Source organism: Microtus ochrogaster, chromosome 5 (assembly GCF_000317375.1).
Source record: "Microtus ochrogaster isolate Prairie Vole_2 chromosome 5, MicOch1.0, whole genome shotgun sequence".
Lineage (NCBI taxonomy): Eukaryota > Metazoa > Chordata > Mammalia > Rodentia > Cricetidae > Microtus > Microtus ochrogaster.
The window spans coordinates 40071073-40089250 of NC_022012.1; the positions used below are offsets into that span (position 1 = coordinate 40071073).

The following is an 18178-nucleotide window of genomic DNA, read 5'->3' on the forward strand; positions in this document are numbered from 1 at the left end:
TAGGTCCCCTTTCGGAGAGTAGTCCCTGTTCTTGGGAGTCTGTGTCCACAGAGGTCCTAGACTAGGAGAGTATGGCAAGGTGAAGCTTTCTTAAGTTTTGTACCCAAAGCTAATAACTTTTTAAAATCCTGAGAAGAAACTGCCGATTTCATCATGGCCCTGGTATTTTTTTTGCTCTAGAGTGAAGGGTGATCTGAGAGGATTTGAAAGCCTGCCCTGGGATGTGTGTGACATGTGCCCTTTTTCTGGTTTCTTTTTCTTTGACAGCACAAGCCATTTTTGAAACTGTCCATACCCTAAACTAGTGAATCCAGATCAGCACACACAACAACCATGTTTCCCCAGCCACATGCTTTGCTGAGCTTTCTGATCTGGGTTCCAGAGTTTATACAGAGCAAACTCTAACATCTGCCAAATTCTGTTGGGATGCGGAAGGGAGTGGAACAGTCTGGAATCTGGAAGTGCATGCTGCCTTTACGGTAAATTGCAGTTGGGAATTTGCTTGCATGTGGATTTTCCCTTCGTGCATCACTGTGATATTTAGCGGGCTAAGCTGGAAAGATCACTCTGCAGGAGATGGAGAACACTGGGTGGCCTGTTGTGTTGTTTCCTGCTAGTGCCAGCTAGTAGCCATAACCTCCATTTCCCCTGTGGGCTATGGGTTTGGCTGTTGACCTTTAGGAATATAGTGATTTCTATCCGTAACTTTCAGCATGCGGAAGAGATCATGGTTGATTGCATATAAAAACCTTCAGTAAGCCGGGCGGTGGTGGCACATGCCTTTAGTCACCAGCACTCGGGAGGCAGAGGCAGGTGGGTCTCTGTGAATTCCAGGCCAGCCTGGTCTACAGAGCTAGTTCCAAGATAGCCAAGACTACCCAAAGGAACCCCATCTTGAAAAACAAAAAACAAAAACAAAATCCTCTGGTAAAATAATTAGATTTTTTCCCCCTCTATATCATCCTCCTTGAGTAGGAAACATGCTAACCCATAAGTTCAAGTTCAGTGGTTGGAACCTTAGAAATTAAGTATCTTTCCCTTTCTCATCTTGAAACAAACAAGACTTTCTTAGTTTGTTGACTGATTTTTAGGTCAGAAGTTGAGACACTGTTTTTGCTTGTCTGTAGCAGGTTAAGAGCTTTAGCGTAAGACACCCTTTTTTTTCAGTATGGTAATGTGAGACCAGGGAATTAGACACAGACCTGACCTACTTTGGAGGAACTGGAGGACAAAGAAAACCCAAACTTGCTTCATATTTTGGTTGAAAAGCAGAGGTTTGGGAATTGGAAGACCAGAGTTTCCTGTGTCTTTTCTCTTCCAGGATTCCAAGCAGTCTAGTCTGCCCCTCCATGCACTGGAAGTTCCCCTGCATGTGCTGCTTGTAGATGAAGCCGTTGGGTGTTTGCTGATCTGGAACTCTTTGGCTGTTTTCCCAATGGCACTATGGCTTTGAAACGAGGGTGAAAGAACATTTTAAAATGTTTTTATTCTTCATTATTCTTTTTTAATGTGTTTACTTGTATGAATAAGTCAACCTTTCTTTTTTCTAAGAAGCAGTTGGGACAGAAACATACATCGTTCATTATACATATTAATGAACTGATTAGAATAGTAGTTACCTAGTTGACTGCTGTGGCTGCTTAGGAATTGTGATTCTATTTTCCCCTTAGTTTAATTATTTATCTAATTATAATTTTATTATCAACAAGTTTCTTTGTTGTTGCTTTTTTGAGATCAGCTTTCTCTGTGTCTGTCCTGGAATTTACTATGGATATCAGGCTTGAACTCAGAGAGATCTCCTTGCCTCTGCCTTATGAGTCACAGGTGTGATTAAAAGTGTGAGATAACCTTCTCCAGCTTTACTTGCCATTTTCAGTAGCGTATCTCTGGTAGTCCTGTTTGGCCTTGGACTTACTCAACTCTCTAGTGTTAGCCCCCGAGTAGTGGTGTTACAGACTGTACCATCACATTTGCTCCCTGGAATAATTAGTTGGCTGACTGACTTAGGAAGTACTCAGAATTGAATCCTTTTACTTATGAATGCTAGTCAAGTGCCCTACCCCCGAGCTCCTATTCCTTGAATACACCTCTCTTGACTAGATCTCTAAACTTCAGAAATTGTAAGTTTCTCTGGCGATGTGTGAGTGTTTAACCTGCATGTGTATACGCGTCCCGTGTGTGAGAGCATCTGATCCCCGGAATCTGGAGTTACAGATGATGTGAGAAGTTAAGTGGATCCTGGGAACAGAACCCACGTCCTCTGCAAAAGCTTTTAATCACTGAGCCATCTCTCCAGCCCCCTCCTACTTGGTTTCTGTGGGGTTACCTGTGGTCTGTCACTTCTCTAACCCAGTATCAACATAACTGCATATTATAGGTCTCCTTGGCAATGAAAATGAACTAAGAGTCCTATTTGATTTAGAACTAGCATTGTCATAAAACATAAGGAAGGACTAATAGATGGTATAACTGATTTTTTTTTGCTAAATTGTAGATGCTTTAATTTTTTACATCATTGTTACTAGCTATATTCAATATTTTACTTATCAGCCTGCAGTTTTGATAATTCTTTTTTTAAACATAGTTCTTTATTGATTCTTTGGAAATTTCACATCATGCGCCCCAATCCCGCTCACCTCTCAGTCCCTCCACATCTGCACCTCAGTGATAATTCTCTTTAAGTTAAGTCATTGGTGCTTCTTTAGCAGCTGTCTGAGATTCTAGGCTTAGACTTTAGTGGAAGACCAGCTTTTGGGAGGTGTGTAGTCTGCTAAGGGGAAGCCTTCGATGCTAACTGCTATGTTACACATTCAGTTAATGTACCTGTTTCCACTGTGATGCGAGTCTAATTTATATAATAGTGTTACCACTTAACAGGTTTCTTTGTGGAAGTGTTTTTTCTTTTTATCTCTGTGTCCTTCCTTATCTTTAAAATAAATATCAGAAAATTAAGAATTAATTAATTAATGTTTCCTGGATTTTCCAGGAATTGACTTAGGTTACATAAATGGCACCATTCTCCGCATGAAATGCTAATATTTGTTTTGGGAATGAAGTTAACTTTACTTGAAAAACTTGATTATGAAAAATTGGGGGAATGCAAAATGTTCCCCCATAGCATTATGCTTTTGCTGGAGTTCTAGAAGTTCATTGTCTGCTGGCCATGGTAGTATGCAGCTGTGAGAAGGAGAACTACCTAGAAGGTGGTTGTTTCCTGCTCATCATGGGCTCAAGGAGGCTGGCTTTTCAGCTTTCGGCTTCACAGGACCAGCCCAGTCTCACAGCCATCCAGATGGGGAGCGTCTGGTTAGACAGTGATCTACTGTAGCATCTACATGTGCATGCTGTAAGACCTTCAGAAATGAGGAGGATAATTGGGAAATACCTATCAAAAAAAAAAAAAAAAGAAGGAATTTAAAAGTTTTCAAACTGTTTTTGTGTTTCCTTGGTCCACTGAGGCTTGTGTCCTTGTATTCAGGCTGTGATCTTAGGTCTTGGGGTATATTAATTAATATATTGAGAGGGTTTAACATGTGAGCCGTTGTTTGGTTCTCCAAGAGGAGCCTTGCTGTTGTATGGTTGCCAGGATAGCTGTCCTGTATGACAAATCACCACAGGGTAGGTTTGAGAAAATTAAGTCATGGTGGTTGGGTTTACGCAGCTTTCAGCTAGACTTTAAGAAACTTGAATTCCAGGACCTGTATCTTACCTCCTGAACGGTGTCCGGGCTCTTTGACTAATGCCATCCACGGGAAGAGCATGCCCTTCTGTGTTATTTTTACTTGTGAGTTGGCACTCCAGGAAGAGTAGCATGTATTTCATTAAAAAGATTTACCTTGAACTTAATTCAGCTTTCTGCCTCCTCCCAACCTCATTTCAGAGCACACCGCCAAGTTCTCCACATGTTTAATCTTTCTTCTTTGGGGCTAAAGTTGAATCTCTTAGCTCATTTTCCCACTGTGACATTAAATTCTTCTTTGGCCTGAAAGAGTCTTGTTTTTCTTTCATTTTGGAGTCTCCTTAACACAGGCTCTTTTCCTCCTGCTCCTCTCGTGCACACTGGGCTTGGGCTGCCACTCGGAGCTGATAGGACTTTCTTGTCACCTCATCTCACTTTTACCCTCCCTCTACTTCCCCATCCTTAACCTTTGCAAAGATCTCTTGGAGAGGGGTCCAGACTCAGTGGTAGAGCCCTTGCCTTGCAGGCAGGAGACCTGCAAGTACCTTCTGTTTGCCTTCCACACTTTAGTCCCCTTCCCCCTTCTCTGTATTAGGGCTGCAGAATGCCCTGGTTCTCCACCAATGAACCACGTCAGCCAGGACATCTGTGCCAGCGGCGCCCGAGCCCTTGAATTGAGCCTTTGGTGCCTGCCAGCCTAAACATCTCCCTTCAAGACTCGCTGCTTGTTAATCTAAAGTAAATACCAGAAGATGGAAAATTGGATTCTGATACTTACCTGCCCTTCATTTTTATTGTCAACTCTATCTTTTCTTCAACTCATTTCTTTTTAAAAGTATCTGTTTGTCCAGACCATGTAAATGGTAAGCCCACAGACCGCGGGTTATTTTATATTTACACACTATGAGCGTACAGCACATTGTTGGTACTTTGTAAATACTGGTTAACCACAGTAATACTTGTGTCAGTGTGTCTGAGCGAGTTACCTGTAATAGTGAGGATAATTGTAGGGCTTCTGCCTTCTGAAATGGTAAATGGTAACCACATGGAAAAGATTGGAACTGAATAATCATTTTCTTTTTATCTTTGAAGGTTTCCCTTCGCTGTTGTGAATAATCACCAAAATTTTTCCTTTGTTTCAGATGCCACTTATTAATTATGCCTAAACTACTACATTCCAGCTTATGAATGCTTCCAAAAATAAGTTTCATGGTATATTTGACCACTTTGAATAAATTTCCTATTCATTATCCTGCAGAAATCCTAAATGAATGTACTATTTTGGATTTACCATTCAGGAAAGTCCAGTAAAGTATAGAAGAATGGAAACTCCGCTGTGTACCTCTAAATGCTATATGTTTTAGAGAACAGCTAACCCCATCCTTTATAGTTCTTTGAAAGTTGCCTTCTCCTTGTGGGCCATGTTGAATCCTCCCGTGCGGAACTGGCTCATACTCTCGCACCCTCGCTATGAAGCTTGCCAGCTACACATTTTCCAAGAAGCGGCTGTGTCGGGTGCGTAAATGACAGAAGAGTCATTTCTGTTCAGATGTTCAGCTTTCCCTTACCACACTTCTTGGATTGTCTATTTGTATAAAACTAAAATATGGACTTCAGCTAAGAAGTTGGTTTGAGTACAGAGGTTAGGCTTGTCCCAAGAATGTGGCCAGCCTATATCCTGACTCTGGCCATGTGACACAGTATTACTCATGGCCACTTAGTGCCTGCCAGGTTTGGCTTAAGACTTCAGCTTGTGAAGTTTCTGGTTTCTTTAAGTTGTTTCCCCAGTGGTCACTCCATTTTATAGTTGGGTTGAAGAGAAATCTTTGTTTCTTTTTCATCAAGGCTGATTAGAAAGGTTTTACAAGCCGGGCGTTGGTGGCACACGCCTTGAATCCCAGCGCTTGGGAGGCAGAGGCAGGCGGATCTCTGTGAGTTCGAGACCAGCCTGGTCTACAAGAGCTAGTTCCAGGACAGGCTCCAAAACCACAGAGAAACCCTGTCTCGAAAAACAAAACAAAACAAAACAAAAAAAAAACTTGAAAAAAGAAAGGTTTTACAATTCCTTTTCTAGGCTGGTAGTCCCAAATTGTATCTATAAAGAATTGAGCCCTACCTGGGGGAAAAAGTGACTAGTTTTCCCGTTTCCCCAAAGACGGATCTGGTCCAGATGTGCAGAGGAGCGATGAATCCGCTGCATCTGATGATGCTGTAGTGTTAGTTCTCTGCTGACCCGGGGCTGGCAGGGCTTCCAAGATGCTGTCCTTGGGTCCCCAGGAAAAAAAATGTCTTCATAAAAATCCCTTCTTTTCATTTTTCAGTCTTATCCTACACAATTATAAAATGAAGATTTCCAGAGAACACTGGCCTGTGACTAATTGTTTGTGCCCATGGTTAAGGGAATATGTGTTATACATACACCTTTATTTTTATTTTTATTTTATTTTTATTTTTATTTTTATTTTTATTTTTTTTTTTAGTTTTTCGAGACAGGGTTTCTCTGTGGCTTTGGAGCCTGTCCTGGAACTAGCTCTGTAGACCAGGCTGGTCTCGAACTCACAAGAGATCCGCCTGCCTCTGCCTCCCGAGTGCTGGGATTAAAGGCGTGCGCCACCACCGCCCGGCTTACATACATCTTTTAAATGTTGGTTTTAATCTCTGGTTTTAATTTGATTTCTAAGTGAATAGGCACAGTATATTATGTATATAACAAAGCTTCTTTGAAGTTTGGAGATAATTTTTTTCCTTTTGGCAATAACACTATGCCTGTCTCATTTGGTGAGAGGGTCTCACTGTGTAGCCCTGGCTGGCCTAGAACTCATTACGTAGGGCAGGCTGGGCTCAGACTTGCAATGATCCTTCTGTCTCTGCTTCCTTAGTGCTGGGATTATAGATGTGCACCACTGTGTCTGGCTTCCCTCAGTGATTTAAGTCCTGACACCTGAAAGCTTGAGAGCTGCTGTTTTAGGGTACTCCTCCATTCTCTCTGGAAACCCTTAGAATGGCCGCCAAGGAACGTGCGCAGTGCATCACAGCCAGACACTCAGCAGACATTTTCTCAGTAGGGTTCAAACGAGCGGGTAGGATCTGAATCTAGAAACCCTCCAAAGCAGCGTTTGAACATTGACTGCCTTGGACCTTGGGCCAACTCTCTGTGACATGCATAGTGGAGTCTCTTGGGAATCATTTTAGTAGAATGTCTCCTATAGATTAGTTAGCATTTGATATCATCTAGACTAGTGTATCCATTAGAATGGGGGAGTGTACAGTAGATTTAAATTGTTCTTCTCCCGTCTTTTCTTGTGATATAGGAAATTGCACCAGGGCCTTGTTTTTGTCACACAAACCTTCTGCCATTGGGTTACATTCCCAGACCTCCTTATAATTTTTATTTTGAGAAAGAGCCTCACTAATTTGTATTTTATTTTATACTTTTTTTTTTTTGAGAAAGGGCCCATGGAATTGTGATCCTCCTGGCTCAGTCTCCCAAGTAGCTAGAATTGCATGCCTATGGTGTACCAAGCTTGGCAATGGTCACATTTCTAAAAAGTTAAAAGAATCAAGTAAGTTTGAGTTGTATGTTCTATTTAACTTAATATCTAAAGTCTTATTGCCACATGTAATAGATTGGTGAGTTTCTAGTCCTTTGGTAATGATAATGTGATAAATGGTATATATTTTGTATCTCTACTGTATGCACTGGCTACACTCAAATGATGAGTAGCCACATGTGGCTGGTGGCTTCTGTTCAGGGCTAAACAGAGCTAGACCATTCAGTAATTCTAGAGTTGAGTTGAGAACTAACTAGAGTAGCTAAGATTTGTCCTAGAAGCAGACAAAAGAATTTGCTTCCATGTTAACACGAAAACAAGGGTCCACTGAGAAAATTCTCATTGGCAGAAATTCACCTCCCTGAGTTTTAAGACACTAAAATTAAAATAAGAGAAACAGCTTTTTCTCTTAATAAAAAAATTCCCCTCTTTAGAGCATAGGTGCTCCTCTTAGAAGCATCCCTGCCCCCACCCCCAGTTATGCCTGTATCTGCAGACTGGTCTAAGGGACTACGCTTTCTCTTTGTGGAGGAAGTTTTGAGTTTTCCTCGGACATGATATCTTTTAAAGCTGTATCTTTGTCATAGCAATTCACTGAAACCCCGACCAGGGGTTTTTGCTGGGGAATGTGATGGGGAAAGGTGGTTGGTTTTGAGCTTAGCCCTGAAACTCATTGGTTTGCATTCTGCCACCATATCTTCCCTCAGACTGTGCTGTCCAAATATGCAAGAGAATGAATTGCTCTGGGGCGAGAAACCACTAGGTTCTCCCCCTCTTCATTCTGTATGCACATTACTGTGTTGCAAAACTGAGGTAAGAGTTAAGGTGGCTGTGGTTTCAGAAGTGAGAACAAGGCGGTAATGGCTCCCCCTCTAGAATGCATACAAAAGCTCTGACTTGGGCATGAGCTGAATTTAATTTTTTTCTTACCAGATGCCAATTTAAAAAGAATTCGTTGAAGGGAAATATGTTGCAGAAGGAAAAATTTCACAATCTGTATCTACTTAGCAACATATTTGATGTGATGCCATGTTTAATTAATATTAGAGCGTCAATCCACAAAGTCATACTCTCTGCAAGAGAAGAGGGTTCTGTGTAGGACAGGCCGACCTAGGGAAGACACAGATTGTGCACTGTGTCAGCGTTCCTTCGCGTTAATAGTTTTCATGTGCACATGTGAGTGTATGACTTACAGACATCCGGCTCCAGTCTCGAAAATCATACTTTGAGCTTTTGGAGAGATCGCTCAGCAGTTAAGAGCACTGACTGCTCTTTCAATTCCCAAGGTTTTCAGGACTCAGGTCCAATTCCCAGTGCCTACAGAGCAGCTCACAGCCATCTGTAACTGTCATCATGAGGATCCAACTCCCTCTTTTGGTGTCGAGAGCATCGGCTTGCACATGGTGCACAGACATACATCCAGACCAAATACCCGTGTATATATACACACATACACACAATATACTCTTTGGAAATTCGTCTAGTTACCTGCAGCTTTACTTTTGTTATAGACACAATAAAGCAGTTCATGTGTACGTTAAGCTAAATTATGTAGCCCCCAATAGTCTGTAGCTGTGAGAAATCCTTGTTCATTAAACTGTTCGGGTGTCTCAAAACAACCCTGCTTGCGCGCCAGCCCCTGCTCTCTGACTTCACACTCTTCTGTTGTTCCTCCTCCTGCTCTTTAGAACCCCTCCTTTTCCCGCTTACAGCTAGGACTGTTCTTGTGGCTCAGGAACATGTTGGGACCAGCAGGTTTGCGATTGTCCAGCAGTTCTTGGGTGCTCCAGGGCTGGTGCTCCTTAGTAAGGAGGATCAGGAGAGCTAGGCCTGCTGTGAAGTGCACAGTGTTCTCTGAGGCACAGCCCTCAGGTTAGGCCTTGCTGTGTCTTCCATCCTGTGGTTCAGAATGACTTTCCTGAATGGAATTCATTTTTCCCCCAGCTCTGTGCCTTTTATATTCTTTCCACATCATCTGGCAGCAGGTCAGGCGGCTCTGAATATTGCCTACAGATTGTTAGCTAGTTTACTTTTGTCCCCTGGCTTGTCCTTTGACGGAGCAATTGATGTTTTAGATTCAGAATTATGTTTCTTAGTGAAGCCAGTCTAATCCATGACTTGGAATGCTCAAACTTTAATAGGGCTAGATTCCAGAAATTTTGAAATAACCTCACTACCTATATACAGTAGATCCTCTTTACCCCCCCCCCCCCCAATCTGTAGGTGATAGGTTTCAAGGCACAGAGGGGGCGCCTGGAGCCTTCTTCCTTACTAATAAAATAGTGTAGGAAATTTATGTAACTATACTCTTTATCTTGAAATCTGATTGTACTGTAGGTCTTAGCAGTTATAGTAATGATTTTTTTTTTTTTTTTTTTTTTTTGAGACAGGGTTTCTCTGTAGCTTTGGAGCCTGTCCTGAAACTAGCGTTTGTAGACCAGGCTGGTCTCACTCTCCCAGTCCTCTAGCCTGAGCAGGATTATAGGCATGTACCATCATGCCAGGTTCTTTCTAATTATGGCGAGAAAGTGAAAGAAGTACCTTCCAACTGCCTTTTGTTATGTCAGAACTGCTGGGTTGCTAGCATTGCTGCTCTTGTATTTTGGGGCACTTGGATCAGTAAAACAAGGGCTGCCTGAGCCTGAGCAGAGCGCTGCTGCAGCAGCCAATCTGATAACGGAGTTGGTGACAGAGTAATGGGAGGGTAGCAGTACAGCATATGTGCTGCGTGGAGAGATGATTTATGCCCCCGGCAGGACAGAGCTGGTTGTACATAACTCCTCAAGCTTGGTAATGTTGTGTGGTTTAAAACCTGTGCATTGCTTATTTCTGTACTTTTCTGTTTACTATTTCGAGATTGTGGTTAGTTGGTACCTGAAGCTAGAGAGCATGAAACTGGGGTTAGGTTGGTTGGTGCCAGTCTCGTCTGTGTCTGTCATGCGTCAGGCACTCTTACGCAGGTTGCATGCATGGCCTTAGTTAACAGGGGCCCTTCAGAGAAGTTCCTGCCCCTGTGCCCACATTTTACAAAGCCAGAGCTACAAGAACTAAAATAACTTGCTCAATGTTCCCAACTTTTTAATTCGAGCAACTTGGCTTCTTCTTGTTCTTGCTTGTGATCCTATATCCAGTGCTGGGCAAAGCTTCACCTTTTGGTGTTTCATGGGGTCTTTGTCTCTGTTGTTTCCCTGAGGAGCAGAGAGAGTTTGACACTGTGAAGGTGTTCTCTAAAAGAGGTACTGTTTGTCATGACACTGTTTGGGGAGCTGCCCCAAGAGATCTGCTCTGCCAGGGGCAGATCCTGGGCCAGCTGGTGGAGTTATACCTGTGATTTGGCAGTAGACATGCCTGCCAGTGGCCAAAAGTCGTACCTCTCAGGTATTCGAGATGAAAAGAGCTGCCAGGATTGTGAGTGATTCTGTTCCTCCATGTTAAAGACCCCATCACCACCTCCTACATTGTATGTAGAGTGCGATGTAGAAAGACCTCTCAAAAACACTGAAAAAAATTTAGTGGATTGAAACAAAGTGTGCCATCTCTCATTCCACCTTAAAATGTCTATGCTGTGTCACATGGTGAGTCACTCATAGCCTCTCACTCATATCAGGGGCTGATGTAAAGGATTGCCTTTGAGACCAGCCTTGGCTACATTGCAAGGCTGTCTCAAGAAACTATGTGTTGCCGGGTATCTTCAGAATAATGGGTCAGATAGAAAAAGGGGTTGTACTGGGGTGTTTTGGGATTATAGATCTTCAGCCCCATATGGTGTCAATGTTAAGGATTTCTCTCCAAAGGCAAGCCACACGGAGCCGCCACACACTTGTTAACAACTAAATGTTGGGCTCACTGCTTACTCTCTGTGCCTTAGTTTCCATATTAATAAAAGAAGCTTCACAGTCATGTCAGTGTCGTGAGGCTTAGGGGCCTTGTACATGTAAGGCAGTACAAGCTATGACTGGCAGGTACAGCTGCCGCCACCTGCACCCTGTTTGGCCTTCTCCTGGTGGCCCTGTACCGACATCTCAGACCTGTCACACATGCTTTGTCTTCATAAGAAGTCCCGCCCTCTGCTCATGGAAGTGTGATTTGAGCCAGCCGTGGCCATATCTCTGCAGTAATAAGTGTTCTGTCCTGGGCATTTACTATGTAGGTTGTTTCAGAATTGCAGAAGACACATCAGTTCTTGGAGTCTTTGAATCAACTTGCTTGCAATCCATATCCTGTCTTCTAAAAAGAATTAGACCATTTTCTTCCTTGACATCCTGCAAACACATTGCTAGCAGTTTGTGTTTTATTATTTAATGGCTTAAAGTGGATTTAGATTTTTTTGAATAAACTCCCTTTAATAATGCAGCCATACATTTTCTTCCTCTGTTGCCAGGTTGCTATTAAAATCATAGATAAGACCCAGCTGGATGAAGAAAACTTGAAGAAGATTTTCCGGGAAGTTCAGATCATGAAGATGCTTTGCCATCCCCATATCATCAGGCTCTACCAGGTAGGAGGCCAGCAGCCACAGAGCCAGGACATCCTGCTGGTCCAGGGCTGCTGTTGAGGAGATGTGGGTACAGGCAATGTTTGTATGGTCATCTTAGCATCTCCCCACCCTTTTTTCCTAGCCTCGTTTTTCCCCTGGCCGTTTCCTGGGGAGCTCCTCCTGTCCCCTTGCAGGACCTTTGCATCTGTGCTTTGATTCTCCCCAAGCATTACACAGAATGAGACTAAGGCTGAAACATTTCCTTGTTTGTATCAGAGTTCTTCAAGCAGCATGGAAACTCAAAGGGAACAGAGAACACGTTTTCTCCTCATGTGATTATTTAAATGCCAGCTTAAAATTAGGAATTATGGTGGTGAAGAGTATCTTAAGAATGACTTCTTATCTTCCTAAGAAACAAGCCTGTCTTGTGCCATCGTCAAAATGACTTGCTCGCCTTACGGCAAAAGCATTGAATCAATTGGATGGAATTTCAGACCGATGAGAAAAGGAGGACTTTACCTTAGCGAAGAGATATTTTGGGGAGAGGTTGGGGTGTCTCAGATTGCAGTGTATTGTGTGCATTCAGTCAGCCCTGCTCACAGCTCTGCAGCTGAGCAGTCATCTCCAGAGCTGAGGGAAGTGGTCACCCACTCTCTGTGTGCATTGCTGTGAGTCTGCAGTAGATGCTTCCTGACTCAGGCGTGTGTAAGGCTGGAGAAGCACACTGCCGGCACAATGGGCAGACTTGCATAGCCTGCTGATTTTTATGGAAAAGAAAACAAAGTGAGGCATGTATGGTTAAGCCAGCAGCTGTAGGCCTCCTCTCTGGCATCAGCTGCTCTCATGATGAAATGAGTTCAGTTGTCAGACCTGTTGAAATGTATCTTAGTAAATGATGTTGGGCAACAGCTACCTTCCGTAAGAAGCAACTTAAAGATCTCTATGATGCTGTGACTTGTATAGTGAGTGGTCGGCGTCTTACCCTTGGCTCCCTGCCTGTCTTGATGGAGTAAATAAATTTTAGTGTTTTCCCCCTTTGTTTATTTTGTTTTGCTTGTTTTGTAACACAGCCTTATTCTGTAGCCCAAGCTAGTCTCTAACTCATATCTGCAGAGTGAGCGAATGTGTATAACTTACTGGAGACACAGTTTTGAATTCCTGAGAAGTTAATAGTAAAAGATTTATACCTAATGACAGTTAAGAAAAGGGAGGAATATAAAGAAAACACATAATACTATAGATGGAGTTTTCTTGTCTAGCAGCCACTCTCAAACACACTGAGACTTATATAAATTATAAATGCTCAGCCAATAGCTCAGACTTATTACTAATTAGCTCTTAAACTTAATCCGTTTCTTTTAATCTCTGTGCTGCTCCAAGACTTGTAGCTTTTACCCCATCCCTAACTCCTTCTGTGCCTTTGACTCCTCTGACTCCAGACACTTCTTCCTCCCATCATTCTCAGTTTGGCTTTCCTGCCTAACTTTATCCTGTTCAGCTATTAACCAGTCAGCTTGTTTATTAAACCAATCAAAGCGACATAAATTCACACAGTATACAGAAGTATTATTCTACAGCACAGTACAATACTTTTTCCCCTGAATACCTGCAATATATTTAATATAGGACATTTTTTTGTCATGTAAGTGAATTACAGAGACAGGTCTCATAAAGAATGGGTTAATACCACCAGTTTTAAAGACTTTTGTAAAAGGACACAGACTGTTTTACTGGAAAATGAACTTATTATGTATTCATTTATATAATGGAGTTTTATAAATCTATTAAAAAGAAGGGATAGACCCAGGCTTGGCGTCACGTGTCTGTAGTCACAGTACTTGGGAGGCTAAGGTAGGAGGGTCACAAGTTCAAGGCCAGGTTGCACTCTGCAATAAGTTCTAGGCTAGGCTGATCGGTATAGTAAGGCCCACTCTCAAAAAAGCCCCTCCAACCAACCAACCAACCAACCAACAAATGACAAATATACACACACAAAGATATGTGTGTCTGTTCCATCACTATACATATGTCATGTTAATGTGTACAGATAAAAAAGCCACCAGCAATCAGTATAATTAATAAACTACAATATAATTAAGGCATAGGTACTGTGTAACCTATGGTACATCAGTATGGCCAAAGTGAGGAACTAAATTTATTTTAATTTTAGTTAATTTTAATGTAGAAACTGAAGCACTCTAAAAAATTTTAAAGATTATTGAAACGATAATGTTTGTGGACATATTGGTGTAAACTATGAAAGTTACTTCCTGCTTTTCTTTTAGATTGTGGCCAATTAGATCCACTTGGTGGCCACAGCTCACTTGTGTTCACCTGACATCCTTAGGAGAGGTGCCCAGTGCTGAGTGCCTTGGAAGAGTGAGGTGAAGACAGGAGTTAGAAGCTCCAGGCTTTCTGTTTATGCCCTGGGTGCTTAAAATGTTTACACTGATCCTGGCAAAGAGGAAAATAACACTATGTATTTTTAAAAAGTAGCAAAATAGAGACTGGACAAAGCATAAGTGAATGGGTTCATTATTGAAAGGTTTGGCATTTTTATGGGATACCCCTACTTTGAATAAATGGTCCATGGAAAGGAAAGTTGACATTTCCATTTAAAATTCAAGTCCTGTGTGGTTTCTGGGCGGTCCTTAATGAGTCCCAGTGTTTTCCCTAAGGCTCTTGTCCTGGCTTGGGGGAGGGGAAGGAGCGTTTGAGCTGCAAGTGATGGTGAAATTGAACTTTTTTCAGTTCTTAACAGCTTCAGCTTATGGATCAGTGACCTGGGGACCCAGAGGACTATGCCTCTGAGGCCGTTAATGTCTCCCGAGTTTCAGAACCTGCAGATCCCAGTTTCCCTTGGTCACAATAGCGCCTGTGCCCTCTGCACTGTGCAGTCCCTGTAAAGCACTGCTTCTCTTCCTGGACCCGTCTGTCACCTGTGTCACTGTTGCTTTCCTGCCTTTGTACAGGTCATGGAGACAGAGCGGATGATTTATCTGGTGACAGAATATGCTAGCGGAGGGGAGATATTTGGTAAGTACATTCATTGCATCCTTTAAACAACTCTTGAGCACACTCTGCAAACCTAAAAGAGCTGTCCTGTGCCTCTGTCACTTGCTCAGCTGCCCCTTGATGCTGCCCGTCAGCATCGTCACCAGAATTTCAGGGTGTTTTTAGTCAGCCAGTTAAATCTCTCCACTGATTTGTTTCTTTAGCAAAGGTGTTTTGTTTGCTCTAGTTGGATGGGAACAGTTGAGAGAAAAGATCTCAAAACCAAACATTCCTGCTGATCATGTGACTGAGGGTCGTTCCTGTTGCCATGCTGTAGCTGAGGTTGCCAAGGGTGGTGAGACCCCACTGTGTGGGGGCCCCTGGTGTGAGGAAGCACCTTGTACTCCTAAGCCTTGTTCAAATATAACCTTGAAACCTGTCACTTGCTGTGTGTACACAGTTCCAAGGGTTCTGATCACTTGGTGGGTTTGCTTCTTGTAACTTCTGTTTCTTGTTACACTTGACCTTAGAGGGATTTTGTTCTGGGCAAATGTAGCTTGGAATTGGTAAAAGCTGAAAAAAGAATTCTTTGTGGTTACAGTGATAAACACTGCCAAATAGAGGTGAAGGGCAAACTTCCAAACTTAAATTCTTATATCCTTTATAAGAACCAATACTAATTTAAAATTCATTTAAATGTATAGTATTACTTTTAAAATAGGCATTCTTATTAATTAGAGACTATATGGTGTATTTGTGTGTGCATGTTCAGATACAAATGGTAAACTTAACACAGTTTTAGCATATGTATGCATATGCTAAACTTAATTCAGCAAATTAAGCATTTGAAGGATAGGCCGGAAATGGTGGTACAAATCTTTACTTTCAGCACTCTGAATGCAAAGATGGGGGTTATAGACTCTTTGTGGGAATGCAGCTCAATGCATGAGCAAGCAGAATACGCTTCTGGTATTTTTAAAAGGAAGTATCATGTAATTATCGTTACAACATACCATATAATTATATGAGTAAATGTATTATTAATTGACACTATTAATATTAGTGTGTGTTTGTAGGTGTATGCATGCCACGGCACGTGTGTGGAGGTCAGAGTACAGCTTGTAGTAGTTCCTTCTTGCCTTCTGCCTGGTTTTGTGGCAGAGTCTCTTCTCTACTACTTTCCTGTCTCCCAGGCTGGCTGTCCCGTAAGCTTCTGGTCATTCTCTGGTCTCTGCCTCCCACCTCAGTGTTACAGACACCACAGCACCCTGCTTGTTGTACCGCTCCGGGGTCTGAACTCTGTTCATCAGGCTGTCAAGGCAAGCTCTTACCCACCAAGCCATCTCTGTGCTATTAGTAGACTTTTAAATGATCCATTTAAGAAGAAAATGATGTATTACCCAGAGAGATCACTGAATCCTCACACGGACTTGTGCTGGAGCTCTGTGACACAACAGCTTGCCTAACCTGTGCCAAGGCCTAGGTTTGATTACTAGAGCTACAAACCCAAACCAGACAAACAAGGAGACTGCACAAGGGTAAAGTGTCTCATGGCTCTGATTTTCTAAGTTTCAGGGTAAAGATGAGTGAAGAGGCCTTTAGTGGAGAAGTGGGTTGTTGAGGCCTGGAAGTTTGCTTCAGTGACAACATGTTTGCCTAGCTTGTAGGAGACCCTGAATTCCATCTCAGCATAGGTGAAGATGGGGGCTGGTGGTAATGGTGGTGTGGGGGCTGCTGCTTATTTGCTTGTCTGCTTGAGGTGAGGTACCAAATGATTCTTGGACTCAGCCCCAAGGTCTCCAAAGAATGAGGTCTTCAGTTGTGAAGATGAAATTGGGACTAATGGTACTGCATAATTTTAAGTCCTGCATGTAAGTCCCTAGGTTTGACCTCTAGAATTGGGAGGTGGGGACGAATGTAATGAGCCAGCATGGTGAGAGCCCTGGCATATGCTCTCTTTTACCTTATGGTAAAGACCACATGGGAGATGACTTGTGGCATGAGTTCATATAGAATTCTCATCTACTGCCAATGAAACTGATGAGAAATATTTTTAAAAGTCTACAGTATCCAATGGACAAGCAGGAAATGAAGAAACGTTTATCCAAAAACATCTTTCAAAATTCAGTAAGAAACAAGAGTTTGATGCATTCACATAGACTCCATGAAGTGGAGATAGATTCCATTCTAGACATCCAGCCGGGTCTTAGTCTAGACAGATGTCTGTCTTCCCAGGAGGATCAGAGCATTAGCATTTGTCACCTTTTCTGTTACCCATTGGGGAAGCTGTGTCCTGAAGGGTGCAGTTGAAGTAGGGGCTCCCATGTCCAGAAAAGCACATTACTCCTTTGGGTCCTAAGACTTGTTCTCTTCCAGGTGAGTCAAGCTGAGATCCCATTAGGCTGCCTTCCATTTTCCTTTTATAGAATTTGCAGCACCCAGAGTGTGATTGTCCCTGAGAAGTTTGCCATTGACCCCCATATCTAGCGTGTACTGGCTGGTTTTGTGTGTCAACTTGACACAAGCTAGAGTCACCAGAGAAAGGAGCCTCAGCTGAGGAAATGACTCCATGAGATCCACTGTAAGACATTTTCTCAGTTAATGATCAGTGGGGGAGGGCCCAGCCCATGGTGGGTGGTACCATCTCTGGACAGGGATGCTTTCAATAAGAAAGCAGGCTGAATGAGCCATGGGAAGCTATTACCCCTCCATGGCCTTAGCATCAGCTCCTGCCTCCAGAACCCTACCCTGTTTGAGTTCCTGTCTTGACTTCTTTCAGTGATGTACAGTAAGCCAAATAAACTCCTTCCTCCCCAACTTGCTTTTTTCTTTTCTTTTCTTTTTTTTGGTTTTTTGAGACAGGGTTTCTCTGTGGTTTTGGAGCCTGTCCTGGAACTAGCTCTTGTAGACCAGGCTGGTCTCGAACTCACAGAGATCCGCCTGCCTCTGCCTTCTAAGTGCTGGGATTAAAGGCGTCCCAACTTGCTTTTTGGTCATGGTGTCTTCCTTGCAGGAATAGAAACCCTAATTAAGTCATAGCTCAAGTCACTAACTCAGAGGTTTCCCTGGGGAAGAAAACCAGACCATAATGCAGATAGATCCCAAAGCCTTCTCAAAGGACCTGCCTTCATTCAAGTGAGAGAGGTGTTCAAGTGTTAGTGACAACAGGGGCTGTTCTCAGAGGCACCTGAGAGGAGATTCATGACTTGGCCTCAGCTATCAGCATGGTGGGCACAGAAGAGTCCCACGGAACAAGACATCACGAAAGAGCTTTCCTGCTGGGCGGTGGTGACGCACGCCTTTAATCCCAGCACACGGGAGGCAGAGGCAGGCGGATCTCTGTGAGTTCAAAGCCAGCCTGGTCTACAAGAGCAAGTTCCAGGACTGGCTCCATAGCTACAGAGAAACCCTGTCTTGAAAAAAAGAAAAAAAAAAGAAAAAAAAAAAAGAGCTTTCTTAAGTCAGGAGTTGGGGGTT

The 18178-nt window shown here is 42.9% G+C and overlaps 1 protein-coding gene across 3 annotated transcripts in view; it reads left to right on the forward strand.

The window, feature by feature from the left end:
• The window catches only part of Sik3 (SIK family kinase 3), a 220650-nt gene that overhangs the window by 100020 nt on the left and 102452 nt on the right, over nucleotides 1-18178 (forward strand). For all 3 annotated transcript variants that reach the window (XM_026779148.1, XM_005347253.3, XM_005347252.3), the window contains exons 2-3: nucleotides 11612-11728; nucleotides 14680-14743. In XM_026779148.1, the coding sequence (XP_026634949.1) occupies nucleotides 11612-11728; nucleotides 14680-14743 (181 nt within the window). The remainder of the gene's footprint in view (nucleotides 1-11611; nucleotides 11729-14679; nucleotides 14744-18178) is intronic.